This window comes from Maniola jurtina, chromosome 24, assembly GCF_905333055.1.
Source record: "Maniola jurtina chromosome 24, ilManJurt1.1, whole genome shotgun sequence".
NCBI lineage: Eukaryota > Metazoa > Arthropoda > Insecta > Lepidoptera > Nymphalidae > Maniola > Maniola jurtina.
The window spans coordinates 6,085,117-6,102,174 of NC_060052.1; the positions used below are offsets into that span (position 1 = coordinate 6,085,117).

Here is a 17,058-nt window from a genome sequence, read left to right on the forward strand (position 1 = left end):
GTCATGGGTAGGGTTATCAGGCCCATTTAGACATAGGCTCACTAAGAATAACAGTAATAGGGTACTAAGATACGAATTCCGACTATCCATCCCGTGTAGGGGGTAATAAGATGAACTCGCGTTTCCGAATATCTACCCTACGAAAGAATTTTCAGCGGGGATAAATGAAATAACGCGAACTGCCAAAACGTCCTGATTCTCCAACTAGACGATACTGATACTCGCGACATATCATAAAGTTATACCATAAAGTTATAGTCAATAAGTTTATGATCCCGCGGGAACTCTTTGATTTTCCGGGGAAAAAAGTAACCTAAAAGATGATAAGTAAAATAATAAAAAAAATTATTCCTAATTACTCGTTTTAATATACGTTTTCACGGGTAAGACATGCCACGGTCAAGGCCGGTTGAATATTAATGGCCGCAGTAAATAAAACCAGTTGTGCTAACTGTGGAAGTCACATTTTGAGTTGTATCCGAGACGTATAAAGGTCACCTTAAATATTGATTTTATTCTTGTTTTTGGTATTTAATATGTAGTTGTAGGTATAACATAGCGTGCGTTCAATATCCGCCATGTTAGTTTTATTTTGACGTCATCATTGAATGTCCTGGGCCTATTCTATGGCAATTGGGCTTTTCTTCTTCCTGACCTCAGTGGACTGTCAAAAAAAATCATGTGTCATTTTTTAAACGACTTCCAAACTAAAATTATAACCCTTCCTTTTTGCTACGACGGAGGTTCTCAATTTAAATATAAGACACTAGAGGGATACCCGCGGCTTCGCCCGCGTGGATTTCGGTTTTCTTAAATCCCGTAGGAACTCTTTGATTTTCCGGGATAAAAACTAGCCTATGTCCTTTCTCCGGGGAGTATTCCAAGTCTGTACCAAATTTCATTAAAAACGTAGCAGACGGACAGACAGACACAGTTTCGCATTTATAATATTAGTATGGAGTAATAACAAATAAACACACATTCGCATTTCTAATATGGGTAGTTATGGGTACTGAATATTTTAAAACATCGCGCATCGTTTTCACAATTCTTTGTCCGTTTCTTTGTATCGAATATCGACTCAGCACAATGCATATTTCAATTTTATCGCTAACCTTACTGCGCAGTCCCACTAGAACTTTGTCTCCTTTATCTCTTGAAGGAAGCATGAACTCGTCACGTGTTTTAAGTACATTATTGTTCAAACGTCGAAGCATCAATAGGCCAACGTATTTTAACGACTAACAAGATATTAAAATGTTTTGCGGACCAAGCAAAAAATAATACCGGAAACTACAAATTTTTCTCACATAAACAATGTTCGGTTATACAAACCAAAACCACAAAAAATACAATTATTTTTGAGTTTGACTTCTTCATGTGTACCAAATTAACTCCTGACTATTTTGGTCGATTATTATTTATATTGAAAAACTGTTAAAAACTCATGATAATTTAAATACTTATTAAACGAGATCCAACTCAAAGGGTACCCTCCTTGCCCTTTTTTGAGCACCAAATGACTGGACTATAACACTACAAATTCGTTTGACATTATATTTCAGTGGTAACACGTTCTTCCACGATTAAAATCACTAAAAGTGCGAATGTTTAACCCACTTTCGTAATTTGCAATTAAATAGGCACTTATATGTTACACAATTATTATCATTATACTACAAGTGTTGACACTTGATAATAAATACAAATTACCGAGAATTAAAAAGTGAGATTTAAAAAATGATAATTTTTGTCATTTATCGTGGTTTCAATTTTATGAATGTCTTGATCATTATATAAAATGCCTATATATCTATACCTATCGTTCTTCGTAGTACGAAAAAGTAAACAAAGTCCCACTTATTCCGTTCATCCACCCTATAACAGCAACCCTAGGGTGTATACGTGGAAACATTTGCCTGTCATCCACCACGGACGGCAATTTGTTTGTTATTTTTAGTCCGGGGTGGACAAACGGACACATGTTTCGTAGTATACAGCATACACCTTACCTCCCGTCCACATACTACTTACTCGCAATTAATCGCGACGGACGCTGCCGCACTAGGTCGCTTGCCTTTGCAACTCGATGGACGTCGAAACTGTGGCTATTGCATACTTACCGACAAAATAGGCAGCGATGGGCATGAACGAGGAGCGTGCGAGTAACGCGGCCACACTAAGGCTGAGATCTATAGAGCGCACTTGGACTTTGCTCAGACTTAAGACACTGTTAAAACGAGACAGCGTTAAACTGCTAGCATAAATCTGTCTCGTTTTAACTGAAACTTAAGTCTAAGCAAAGACAAAGTACGCTTTATAGATTTCAACCTAAGTCTCTGCCTCCGTTCCTCGCTCCTTCCCATGCCGCACGGGCAGTGTGTGGACGGGGGGGTTAGGATGTTTTTGGGGCGAATAAACTGAATAAGCCCAACGTACCAATACTTGAAGCGTACATGGCAATGCACTTTTATTGTCTTTATTCAATTTCGCGTGTATGTGTTAATAGTCTACTTTACAACATATTCGTATTATTAATCCGAGGAAATAATGTACTTTATTGACAGTTGATACTGTATTGTATGGCCGAGTCAATGCAATCTTTTGTTTTGAAAGCTGAAACAAAAGATACCCACCTAGATACCTATTTCTTTGTATTGATCCGAAATGTTGAAACTACTGGTTGGTTGAAGGACACGACGACCGTATTATCAGCGTTAACACTACAGTGACGTTCTTCTCTAAATAAAATTGTATAATATATATATGAAACAAAGAAGCAATCCACGTTTGTTTGTGTGCTCATAACTTCAAAACTTCTTAGTGAATTTCAATGCAGTTTTCACCTTCGTTTACAAACAGTAACATAGTCAGGGCCAGTAATATCCTAAAAAACCGGTCAAGTGCGAGTCAGACCTCCACACGAAGGGTTCCGTACCATCGTACAAGTAGTAGGTACTTAATACTTTCTATTAATTTTTTTAATTTTCATGACGTCAGTTGAATTTTTTTAGTATTTCTTGTTATAGCGGCAATAAAAAAAGAAATACATATTTTGTGACAATTTCAGGTCTCCACCCTATTATGGTTCACGATATAGAGCCCACTGACAGACAGACGGACGGACAGCGGAGTCTTATTGATAGGATCCTGTTGGCACTTTTCCCGTACGGAACCCTAAAAAGTGACTCATTTTATACAAATTGTAGATCACCAAAACATAATTACATAAAGGATACAATCTTTTTATCGATGTTATGCACCTAGCTAATTATGATCGATAATTACCTATAAATAATAATCGATAATGTCTTAATCGACACGATCATGAGTAGCTAGATTTTCCTAAGGTTAAAGGAGGTCATTGACAGCTCAAGTCATTAATCGCCTAAATCATTATCAATTAGTGCTGGTATCACTGGAGATACTAATCACAGTAATTCAGAACTCGAGTAAACAACCTCTACGACCTTTGGGATCCCTATGCGGTCTATAATGGACTAAAAATGTATGTATAATGCGTAAAAAATGACTTATCACGTGCTATTTTTAACCCCCAACCCAAAAAGAGGGGTGTTATAAGTTCAACGTGTGTATCTGTGTATCTGTCTGTGGCATCGTAACTTTATGTGTCAAATGTCATTTAACTACTATTTTGGTCCTTATTTTAAAGGTAACCGTACTTTTGTAATGACTACTATAACTTTTGATTTCACCGACATCGAGTAACGTTTAACCCAGGAACAAATTGAGCGTAATGACAGTTTTTGTATTGAAATTCTGCCAAATTATCAAATTTACGCTCGGATAAGCTCGGATATTTTTAAGGGTTTTAGAAAAAAATTCGAAATGACCGCCCTGAAAATTTATTTAAAAAATTTCGCACGGAACCCTTCGTGTGCGATGCCGACTTGCACTTGGTCGATTTTTAATGTGGATAGTGATTGTTTACCTACTAGTACGGGCATGCTCAGTGTGACGTGCTGCACGTGCAGCCCGAATCTTGGACTTGCATCAATATCCAGGCGAGCAACATACTTGAGAGTAGCTACTTAGTGTCGCAACACACCTGCGTAAATTACGTCGCCGAAAGTTCGGCGGCTGAGTTTTCGGTCGTATTATGCGTTTGGCATGACACCTTTTCACGCAACGCAAAAACGCATTTGGAATGGCTATCCCGCCATTCTTCTGTCGTCATATCCTCGTTCGCTGATTCACAGGGGGCACCACGTGCTGGTGAGGTTGACAATTGAGGTACTAAGATGTTAGTGCATCCCCTTACCCCACTGAAGAAGGTGGGGACGAAGTCGCGGGCATCCTCTAGTACAAAATACATTGAATTCGTTTTAACTGAAGTAATCGCCCGACGGAAGATACGGCGTTACTCCCAACGCGTGAATTCAGTACTATATGAATTGCAAGCGTTTAAAACTGAACTTTTGGCGACGCAATTTACGCAGGTGTGTGGCGATACTTAGAGGTAATTACGTTGCCGCCTACGCAAAACGAGCTATCAATCAATATCCGACATAATGACACAGATAACAAGGGCCAGTGCAAACATTCGCTGGTGATATTCAGGTACATATCCGGCTCAAGTGTTAGGTACAGCCTTTCTCTGTAATCCGTAGTAGGGAGCTATTGCTAGTCACGTACGATCGTACTTGTATCTAATTTGTTTTACGATCCATCCATCTATTAGCATGTCTACGGCCTTTTCATCCACTCACACAACTCCACGGACACGCATGAAGCGATTTGCTTCCTCGTTTCCCATTCTATTCACTACTATTCACTTTACTTAACTCATATTCTTTTGCTTTTCGGGAATAAAAAGTAGCCTGTCCCCAGGATATAAACTAACTCTGTACCAAACATGAAAATCGGTTCAGCGGTTGAGCCGTGAAAAGCCTAGCAGAAACTACGAGTAGGAACCGACAAATAGTTATAGAAATCATGATTTCTATGGTTACAATGGAACAAATGTTAAAAATGTGTCTCCATCATCATAAAACAGTGCATTGATAAGGAAAACTCGAGAAAATCAAACAATATGTCCCAAGGCGTTCTGTTACAATTCGAGATCAGCATACATATCGTTCGGCCGTGACATGCCCTTGGATCAGCCATACATCCTAATGGTCAGTTTATACATGGTTAGCACATATTTGCATACGAAAGTGGTGCTTATGTCAATAACCTTACAGGCTTTATTTGTATACAAAGTATTCTACTTATTTGATAGGTTGTACGTTATTTACGTAAGGGGTAGTTCACATAAAAGATAGAGTTAATATTAGAGATCTATCAAAAACTTGCCTTCATTAAAACCTGTTCGGATATACTTACGCGATATTCGCTGTCGCTATAGGTTGTATAGAAACAGGCGTTACTTTGCGGAAGTCCATGATATACAAGGAACCAATAGCTTAATCCATACTATCCATACTATATTATACTATATATAGCTCGATTACCACTCACTGACTGACTCATTGACATAATTGTTCTCCTAGAAAGAGACGGAAAATGATATAATGATGTAGGGGAGATGTGGTCGGATTCGGGAGTCCTCTGGGGAAAAATTATGACATTTCGGAAAAACAAGATGGCGGCCGAGGTGATTTTTGCAGCTCCGTTCTTTTCCAACCGATTTTTTTGAATTTTGCAAACTTTGTAGAAAGTAGTAAACGGTTACCAGAAAATGTAGAAAAAATTGGAAAAACAAAATGGCGGCCGAGATGGAGCGTTTTCAAAATTTTCATTTTTCGACCCCTAACCGCAGCGCCACAGATCCGAGACGGGGTAATCGAGGATAATTATTTTTTCTGGTTTCGCCCACGATTATCCTGTATTTTGACAGAACGGGAGTGGTTTTTAAAAATTCAAGATGGCGGCTGTCGTGGCAACCATTATGTTACAGGTACGAAAAAACGCAATTTTAAAATTCAAATATCTCAAAGTTGGCAACATCAGAGCGATTCGGCTTCTATGAAGCGATTGTACGTACAGGCTCGAGGTATAGTTTGCAGGAAAAAAATTACCCAATTTTTAGGGAAATTTCAAGATTTTCGGGAAATTGTAAAAAATCGAAATACGCACTTTTAGCAAAATCCGAGTATGAGCGATTATGTGTTTTGCTCGTGCAAATGACATTTAGGTACTTTTGTTACCAGAGACTGGCAACACTGGAATTTATCAAAGTAAAAGTGATTTTCGACACGGTCTTTTTCACGGTATCTCCTTTCGCGTGGGTGCGAGCGAGAGGCAAGATTGAAACGTCATCGGGAGCGGTATATCCTGTAGTTAATAGGAAAATTATGAAACCGTGTAAAATCTTTCTGTGAAACGAGCTGGCGGCCATTTTGTATTTTTTTTAACTTTTCGAAATTTTGATCAAGTTTTTGAGGCAGTTGGCAACATTTTGGAAAGTCAATATGTATGAATCGATTGTGTATCTCGGCTGGCAGTATAGAGATATGCAACCGGTGTTGCCAGTTTTGGGGAGATTTTCGAGATTTTCAACTAAGAAACTCCTGTAAAATTTTGTATGAAAATTTTTTTTTTCACTGATGGTGTCGTATAGAAAACAAAAAGTTAGTAAGCCAAAATTATGGAGAGAGCTGATGATTGAGGGTTTCGGAGACGCGTGGAGGGCCCGCTTAAGGTATTGAAGATAGGTGGGGGGTGCTCGAGCAAATGTCATTCATGACGTCAACCAATTGCCAAAAAGCTGAAAAAAAATTCAAAATGGCGAAGAAAAGATGGCCGCCATACAAATTTCGCTGGTGTCCAGCTCGGAGGGTATAAAAGATGGAAGTGAGGTTTCTTGGCAAGAGATGATCAGGATCCGAAGGTCTACTCGATGAATAGAAAAAAAATCCAAAATGGCGGAATTTTTTTTTCCATACATTTTGTATGGCGAATATTGAATGCCTCATTCTCCTAGAAAGAGACAGAAAACGATACATTGATGTATGGGAGATATGTTCGGATGCGCAATATGAGTAGGGGAAAATTATGATATTTCAGAAAAACAAGATGGCGGCCTATATGATTTTTGCAACTCTATTGTTTTTCGACCGATTTCGTTGAAACTCGCAATCTTGGAAGAAAGTAGTAAACGATTAATGGAAATAGTGGAAAAATTTGGAAAAACAAGATGGCCGCCACACAAACTTCGTCGGTGTCTATCTCGGAGGGTATAAAAGATGGAAGACTGGTTTCTCGGCAAAAGATGATCAGGATCCGAAGGTCTACTCGGTGGAACAAACTCTGCATGCTCGCGGACCACTTTAGTGGTCCGCGCACCCACGCACCCTACTTTATTAACCTCAACTACCCCGTTTTTACAAAAAATGATATGGATGTCGTTTTCAGAGTTTTCCGGCGTGCTGATTTTGATAACGACATTTATTTTGAAATCCAAGATGGCGGACATGCACTTTTTAAGAAAAAAATTGATATGGGTGTCGTTTTGTGGGTTTTTGTGGTGAATTGTGTATCTTTAATAAATAAATTTGGTTAAATATAATAAAGTTAACATAACCACGTCACGTGAGCTGCTTTAGCAGCTCGCGCACCGAGCAAAACACTAGTTATACTATATATAGCTCAATTACCACTCACTCACTCACTCATTGACATAATTGTTCTCCTAGAAGGAGACGGAAAATGATATGGTGATGTAGGGGAGATGTGTTTGGATTCGGGAACCCTCTGGGGAAAAATTATGACATTTCGGAAAAACAAGATGGCGGCCGACGTGATTTTTGCAGCTCCGTTGTTTTACAACCGATTTCATGGAATTTTACAATCTTTAAAGAAAATAGTAAACGGTTAATAGAAAATGTGAAAAAAATTGGAAAAACAAGATGGCGGCCGAACCGTAGCGTTTTGAAAATTTTGAATTTTCGACCCCGAACCGCGGCGCCACAGATCCAAGACGGGGTAGTCGAGGATAACTATTTTTTCGTGTTTCGCCCACGATTATCCTGTATTTTGACAGAACGGGAGTGGTTTTAAAAAATTCAAGATGGCGGCTGTCATGGCGGCCGTTTTGTTCGAAGTACGAAATAATGCAATTTTAAAAGTTATATATCTCAAAGTTGGCAACATCGGAGCGATTCGGCTTCTATCAAGCGATTGTACGTATAGGCTCGAGGTGTAGATCGGAGGAAAAAAATTACCCCATTTTTCGGGAAATTTTGAGATTTTCGGGAAATTGTAAAAAATCGAAATACGGACTTTTAGCAAAATTCAAGTATGAGTGATTACGTGTTTTGCTCGTACAAATGACATTTGGGTATTTTTGTCACCGGAGACTGGCAACACTGGAATTTATCAAAGTAAAAGTGATTTTCGACACGGTCTTTTTCACGGTATCCCCTTTCGCGTGGGTGCGAGCGAGAGGAAAGATTGAAACGTCATCGGGCGCGGTATATCCTGTAGTTAATAGGAAAATTATGAAACCGTGTAAAATCTTTCTGTGAAACGAGTTGGCGGCCATTTTGTATTTTTTTTCATTTTTCGAAATTTTGATCACGTTTTTGAGGCAGTTGGCAACATTTTGGAAAGTCAATATGTATGAATCGATTGTGTATCTCGGCTGGCAGTATAGAAATATGCAACCGGTGTTGCCACTTTTGCGGAGATTTTCGAGATTTTCAACTAAGAAACTGCTGTAAAATTTTGTATGAAAAATTTTTTTTTCACTGATGGTGTTATATAGAAAACAAAAACTTAGTAAGCCAAAATTATGGAGAGAGCTGATGATTGAGGATATCGGAGACGGGTGAAGGGCCCGCTTAAGGTATTGAAGATAGGTGGGGGGTGCTCGAGCAAATGTCATTCATGACGTCATCCAATTGCCAAAAAAATGAAAAAAAATTCAAAATGGCGAAGAAAAGATGGCCGCCATACAAATTTCGCCGGTGTCCAGCTCGGAGGGTATAAAAGATGGAAGTGTGGTTTCTTGGCAAAAGAGGATCAGGATCCAAAGGTCTACTCGATGAATAGAAAAAAAATTCAAAATGGCGGAATTTATTTTTCCATACATTTTGTATGGCGAATATTTTATGTTTTATTCTTCTAGAAAGAAACAATAAACGATACGATGATGTTCGGGAGATATGTTCGGGTGCACGATATGAGTAGGGAAAAATTATGACATTTCAGAAAAACAATATGGCGACCGACGTGATTTTTGCAACTCTTTTGTTTTCCAACCGATTTCGTTTAAACTCGCAATCTTTGAAGAATGTACTAAACGATTAATAGAAAAAGTGGAAAATTTTGGAAAAACAAGATGGCCGCCGTACAAATTTCGTCGGTGTCTATCTCGGAGGCTATAAAAGATGGAAGAGTGGTTTCTTGGCAAAAGATGATCAGGGTCCGAAGGTCTACTCGGTGGAACAATCTCTGCATGCTCGCGGACCACTTTAGTGGTCCGCGCACCCACGCACCCTACTTTATTAACCTCAACTACCCCGTTTTTTACAAAAAATGATATGGATGTCGTTTTCAGAGTTTTCCACGGTGCTGATTTTGATAACGACATTTATTTTGAAATCCAAGATGGCGGACATGCATTTTCTAAGAAAAAAATCGATGTGGGTGTCGTTTTATGGTGTTTTCGGGGTGAATTTTGTATCTTAATAAATCAATTTGGTTTTATATAATTAAATTAACCTTACCACGTCACGCGAGCTGCTTTAGCAGCTCGCGCACCGAGCAAAAGCTAGTATAATATTATAAATGCGAAAGTGTGTCTGTCTGTCTGCTATCTTTTCACGGCCAACAGTTTAACCGATTCTGACGAAATTTGGTACAGGGTTAGCTTATATCCCGGGGACGGACATAGGCTACTTTTTATCCCGAAAATTAAAAAAAAACCCATCCGCTTAACCGATTTGTATGAAATTTGGTAGCTTGCGTCCCTGTAATTGACATAGGAATTTTATCCCGGAAAAACAAACAGTTCCCACGGGATCTTTAAAAACTTAAATCCACGCGGACGAGGTCGCGGGCATTCTCTGGTTTGCTATAATCCGCTAAACCAGACGAATCTTTATGGTGCAACATGCATCAAGCGATATGCACCATCCGCTTTGGTTAGTAGATCAATAATGTAATTCTACTGAAAGGATACAAGGTTGATAGTTGATACATGAATATTATTGATTCATACATCGTTTCACCTTAGTTTTCCCTGTAACATTGTTTATAATTTTCAGAGTATTAATCACTAGAAGATTACTAATTATATACTCGCAGTAATTCATTTAATTTATAATACACTATTATTAGGTTTATTTCCTACTAGCCAATGCCCGCGACTTCGCCCGCGTGGATTTAGGTTTTTTGATATCCCGTGGGAACTCTTTGTTTTTCCGGGATAAAAAGTAGTCTATGTGCTAATCCAGGATATCATCTATCTCCATTCCAAAATTCAGCCAAATCCGTCTAGTAGTTTTTGCGTGAAGGATGAATAAACATACACACACACACACACATACACACAAACTTTCGCCTTTATAATATTACTAGCTGATGCCCGCAGCTTCGCCCGCGTGGATTGGTCAGATCCCCTGCAGCATCAGGATTGAGGAGTTGGACTCCAAATTTTTTATGAAACAATGTCGCAAAGTTCCTCTATCGATTAAAAAAGAAATGACGCAAATCGGTTCAGAAATCTCGGAGATTTCGGTGTACATAGGTAGAAAAACACAACTCCCTTTTTAAAAGTCGGTTAAAAAAGTAGCCTATTTTACGCCCTGGTCAATCCTCTACTTGCCTGTGAAAGTCCCGTCAAAATCGGTTCAGCCGTTCCAAAGATTAGCCTTTTCAAACAGACAGACAGACAGACAGACAGACAGACAGACAGACAGACAAAAATTTTAAAAACGTGTGATTCAGTTATGGTATCGTTCAAATAACCATATGAGCTTAATATGAGGTAGTTATTTCGAAATTACAGACAGACACTCCAATTTTATTTATTAGTATAGATAGTGTGAAGTGTGACAAATCATGCGGAATTTAGCAATAAAATGTTTTGCACTGCGAAGTAGGTATCATGCTCTTAGCAACCTACATCTATACTAATATTATAAAGAGGAAACCTTTGTATTTTTGTATGTTTGTATTGAATAGGCTCAAAAACTACTGGACCGATTTCAAAATTTCTTTTAACATTACTTAGAGGGATTTTTCCGAATCCGTATAGGCTATATTTTATCCCGGAAAATAGAAAAAATAAATGTCCACCCGTGCAAAGCCGGGGCGGGTCGCTAGTCTATAATATTTAAACATGAGACTTCCAAACTATTATGATTATGTTTAAACTAGACTCATTATACTACTAGTCAACTTTATCCATGTGATGTTCGAACACAAGAATGTGTTTGTAAAAAGTTAATAAGACGCGCGTAATTTCATCATGCATTGTACCTACATAATATATGAAATCCTTGAAAAGACTAATCGCCGAGTGTTGCTGGTTCTTATCGGTAGGAAAGCCATTCCGAACCACTGGTAGATGACGATTCAAAAGTACTTGTAAAAGTTTGATTGAATAAAATATATTTCTATTCTATTCTATCTTATATTATCTCAGAGTTGGGATAAAGTTATCTTGTGAAATGATATCGCTACTCCAATTATAGTATCAGAAAAGAGTCATTACTATGAATGCTTGCAAATTATGGTGGGCAGATCTTTTACCGTTATCTTCTTACGTCAACCTGCCTACTTGCAATTTCGATCGTCGACCTTTACTTTTTTGAATAGTTTTATTTCGCTTCACTTTCGGATATTTCAGTGCCTCTCAGAATGAAATCATTTTTTTTTTCCAAATTTTGTGACTAAATCCATACTGATATTCGGAAAGAGTGCCTATCTTTTACTTTTCAAGGTCCATTAGTTTAACCGATTTAGACGTTTGGTACAGAGATAGCTTGCATCCTGGAGACTGATACTTTTTATCTCGGAAAATTAGTTCCGAGTTAAAAAATATAGTTTTCTGAGAAAATTAGTAATAGGTATACATTTAGATAATAACAGGTGTACTTTATATAAGGTAACATCATTTAGATACTTAAATACTTTGTCACGAAAAGATACATTAATTTTATTATCATTATTCATTATGTTACTACATAAAATATTATGTTAAAGACAATTTTGTATAAAGACACACACATAGATACAAATATATTAATTATTCAATTCGCTAATTATACACGTCAATGATGAGTGTGATAGGGATGTCCAAAATTAGTTTTAATTCTCTTCTATGAACTATGTACTTTCAATTTATTGCTCGCTTAGATAGATAAATAGATAGATAGAAACACTTTATTGCACACAAAAACACATGTAAAGGATCACAACACAGAAAGAAGAAAACAGAAAAACAAAGGCGGCCTTATTGCTTGAAGCAATCTCTACCAGGCAACCTTTGCTGAAAGGAGAAGTGCTAGGGTAGGCTTCGTTTGTAACCTCACTAAAATCGCCATTCAGTTCGGTCTCTGAAAATTGTGGTTAAATCTAGTCTGGTTTAGGACTTAGGCCATGGCTAGTTATTATTCTAACGGCACAGCCATGGTCACCAAGGTCATTTATAATATCATAATACTGTACATCGTCCATCAATTATAACATATTTTTCCTAGGCTTGATAGGTATAAGAGGCAAACTAATTGGAGGAAGTTTGTCGCGAAGAAATGCGTGAATGCCTTGCATTAGGTATGCATAGCGCGTCGCTTACCTTTGTTTTTCTTTGGAAAATACCCTTCTTATTTGGAGAAAAGATCCGTTCTCAGTAGTGGGCCGGCGAAAGTTGATGTGGATGATATGAAGGATTTTTAAGTCAAAAATGTATATTTCGCTAATCGCTAAGATGCCGTGTAGAAACTGTTATGGATTATTTTGGGTCTATTAAAATATATCATACCTTTTCGTATACCTACCAGAAATTGATACAAAATCTACTACTTACTACTGTACGTACTACTTATGCTACTTACTTATTACTGTAGATAGGTACTACTTATAAGTTTGTGCACCATCCCGCGCTCTGGTCATTTAATTTTTTCACCAAAGCAAAAGCAATAAAGCCGCCTTTGTAACATGCACCCTCATGTATAGTTTCTTGACTTCTATGTTTTCTGTTATAAGTATGTATATGTTTGTGTATGCAAGTTATTATTATATTGTGTGTGTGCAAGAATATTAGCCATGCTAATCATGACTAAAACTCCCCTTTCCCCTCCAATGAAGCGTAAAGCTTGTGCCAGGAGTGGGTACGACAATAGTGCAACGGGTGGGGTTTGAACGGTTGACCTTTCGGAACTCAGTCCGCTCCTCAACCGTTGAGCTATCGAGGCTATGTATGACCCGTCAACCCTACTATGAGTATGTAATATAAAGTAGGTATATATGTTTACTATGATGCGAGGTCGTCGTACCGCGTGGCGTCGCGAGCGCTGATTGGCCCGCTCAAGTCACGCCACTCTTGCGGACAAGTTTATATTTGGAATATAGGCGGCCATTGCGAACTGTGCCGTTCAATGTATGAATGAACGTACCTGTGGAATGAATGTCCCATAGTTTGTCGCGTTGACAATGCTTGGATATTGTTTGATGATCGAATGCCAATAGGGGCGCGTCATGGATGATAGTGGACAATTAGACTCTTTTGAAAAGAGATTGGACATGCTTAATCGCGGGGCCACGACTTTTGCACATAAGCGATAGTTTCATGCCACTCGCGATATCGTAGCATGTGAGAACAGTTGTCTTAAAAATTCCGGACTCTGAGCTTCTTCTTCCTCTTGTTACTACTTATATCATATACCTACACATTTTTTTTAATCTTGGAGAAAAAGAATTTTTACTTTAAATGTCGGTATAAAATAAACAATAACTTGAAAGAAAAATCTAATTCGTAAAGGCTGAAAACCCAAAAAAAAAAAAAAATATATCAATATACGCATTACTACTATACCTGCCTATACCTTACATTTTTTTAAAAAGAATTTTAGCCATGCAAATCATAACGAACTCTCCCCTTTCCCCTCCAATTAAATTAACAATGCATTTTATAAGCAGACCACGCACACTTATCTATTGTTCATAAGGACATATTCATGTTTGTACGTTTGATTTAGCGACCGCAATTTTCTACGTGAATTTCACCTTATCGAGTTAATTGGATTGAGTAATTAACACTAGGCTAGCCGTACCACATTCCAAATAAACTACAAGGAATTGGTTTCCATGTCATTTCCCGCAACGTTTAAATTAAAACTACTGACGTCTTTTAGCTATTTTTTGTATCCAGTTTTAGTGGTGTTTATTTTTCTGATTCCAATCAACGTATCTTGTAAGTATGTTAATATTTTATACGTCTTTTAACTTTTTGACGCACGAGTTTTTAATTTTTATAATATTTTAATCATTACATTGTTTTGTATGCATTGATACGAAGTAATATAATAAGTCAATGTTTGTATGTAATTAATTACAACAGTGGTTTAATAATATAATTAATTGGCTGTTTATATAAAGTTTCTAAATATCATCTATATTTACACCTTATTTCCTCATTTATACAAATAAATAAAATTAAAGTTCTGTCTATCATAAGCGTCAGCCAGAAAAAGCAAGTATTACATATAAATATTTTTAACGAATTATTAGAATTTCCTCCCAAAAACCTACGTGAAAACAGAGGTTCAACGCCTAGAGATTATCTGAGAGTATTATTCTAAAAAATCGAATGGCAAAATAAATTATTCAATCAGAGCGCGATTGCTACAACTAATCATCCAGTTCCACGATCTAACAATAAACGATCCTTTTAGTTTATATGTCATGTCAAAACTTCAATTTTGAAATTTCGATTCAAAAAATCGTTCAATAAATTCGATTTAGTGTGGATAAACGATTTTTTTTTTTGAATATTGATCCTCTTCCGCATGATTGAGAAGAAACTGCGCAATTCTCCGCAAACATACTGGAACATTTCATTAAAAGTACATATTTTCTTCTATTACAGGAGTCATGGAAGGACCCGAAATCGGAAGCGTCGGGATCCGTGATCAACATATTGGACATTGGCCGCCAAACGTTTGCCAATGGCGGCGTAGTGGCGCGGTATTTGTGCGACTTGGCCCAGTGTGTGCACCTCGTCAAATATGACTTCAAAGATGTAGTTCCTAGTGTAAGTTACCTTTATATATATTTTTTAGAGTTCCGTACCATATTATGGTAAAAATTGAAAACTTATGGCGCGACTTTGTACTTCCGTCTGTTTGTCAAAGCCGATTCTTTCAATAACTATTAAAGCTATCAGACATGATGTTTGGATTAGTTGTGTTAGCTTTTTCAAAAAAAACTATTTAAAATTTAAAATAATAAAACAGATATTTGACTCATTCGACGTCACACGATCGCTTCCGAGCAGCCATCTTGAATCGATTTGTATAAATACGGCTGCTTGACGGTTTTTAAGCCAGTCTCGCTCCGACTCGAGACTCAACGACTATTAAATACTTTTGTGTTTAGGTCGCCAATTTGATTGAGTGGTTGCAATAGCAATTGCGCCCCGGTCAAATTAATATTGCAGTTAGGTTATTTAAAGATTAAAACTCTTGATAAGCCTCTACGCGTTGTGGCTTATGTCCTCGCGCAAGCTTAATATGAAGGAACATTTAATAACTCATAAAAATAGTTAAATTATAACGCCCCTTTTGGTCTAAGCTTACAGTTCAGAAAGTGGGATAGAATTAACGCAAAAATCCACTTAAAGCATACAAAATATAGTTCACAAATGAATATAGTTCGAAGTTAAGGGACAACCCTGGTCCTAGAATAAAATGTGTTGGGACAACCCTGGTCCACTCATCCCTTTAAGGGACAACCCTGGTCCTAGAATAAAATGTGTTGGGACAACCCTGGTCCACTCATTCAACACCCTTTAAGGGACAACCCTGGTCCTAGAATAAAATGTGTCGGGACAACCCTGGTCCCGTAGTATTACGAACAACCGTGCCCCTATTAGTATTCTGGACAACCTGGCCTAATATTTATTTTCGTCGCTCGAGGTCGAACGACCCAATTTGGATGGCCGACTGTTAGCTTTTTCAAAAAAAACTATTTAAAATTTAAAATAATAAAACAGATATTTGACTCATTCGACGTCACACGATCGCTTCCGAGCAGCCATCTTGAATCGATTTGTATAAATACGGCTGCTTGACGGTTTTTAAGCCAGTCTCGCTCCGACTCGAGACTCAACGACTATTAAATACTTTTGTGTTTAGGTCGCCAATTTGATTGAGTGGTTGCAATAGCAATTGCGCCCCGGTCAAATTAATATTGCAGTTAGGTTATTTAAAGATTAAAACTCTTGATAAGCCTCTACGCGTTGTGGCTTATGTCCTCGCGCAAGCTTAATATGAAGGAACATTTAATAACTCATAAAAATAGTTAAATTATAACGCCCCTTTTGGTCTAAGCTTACAGTTGTATATTACATTAGTTGCTCAACATGATTGGAATCAAAAAACCGACCAATTGCGAGTCAGACTCGTGAACCGAGGGTGCCGTACTCGGGTATTTTTTCCGACATTTTGCATGATAAATATTGAAGACCCGCTATTCAATAATTATTAAGAAATAATTTATTTTTGACATAGGCAGCATTCCCATTGCCACACATTTCCACACACATTCCACACCACACAATTCGCGTTATCACGAATCATTTGCTGAATCCCGATAGTAGAGTCGAACCATAAAATAGAAACAAAATATAAACAAAGCTTACCTAACTTTCCCTTTATAACATCAGCTATATTGCAGGTGGTGAAAGACGAGCGGTTCCAGCGCGCGATAGAAGATACGACTCATGAGGAGATGAAGAAGATGGCGAATGGCACGCATAAAAGTGAAGACACATACACAACCACTAGGAGACGTGTTGAAGCGCGGGCTATGAAAGTGCTGGCCAATATCTCATCTGCCATGTCCACACATGTTCTAAGGTAACAG

At 37.8% G+C, this 17,058-nt stretch overlaps 1 protein-coding gene across 4 annotated transcripts in view; it reads left to right on the plus strand.

Annotated features, from left to right (window-relative positions):
• The window catches only part of LOC123877717 (glycerol-3-phosphate acyltransferase 1, mitochondrial), a 64,602-nt gene that overhangs the window by 39,201 nt on the left and 8,343 nt on the right, over positions 1–17,058 (plus strand). For all 4 annotated transcript variants that reach the window (XM_045924574.1, XM_045924573.1, XM_045924571.1 and 1 more), the window contains 2 exons: positions 15,062–15,226; positions 16,870–17,051. In XM_045924574.1, coding sequence (XP_045780530.1) covers positions 15,062–15,226; positions 16,870–17,051 — 347 coding nt within the window. The remainder of the gene's footprint in view (positions 1–15,061; positions 15,227–16,869; positions 17,052–17,058) is intronic.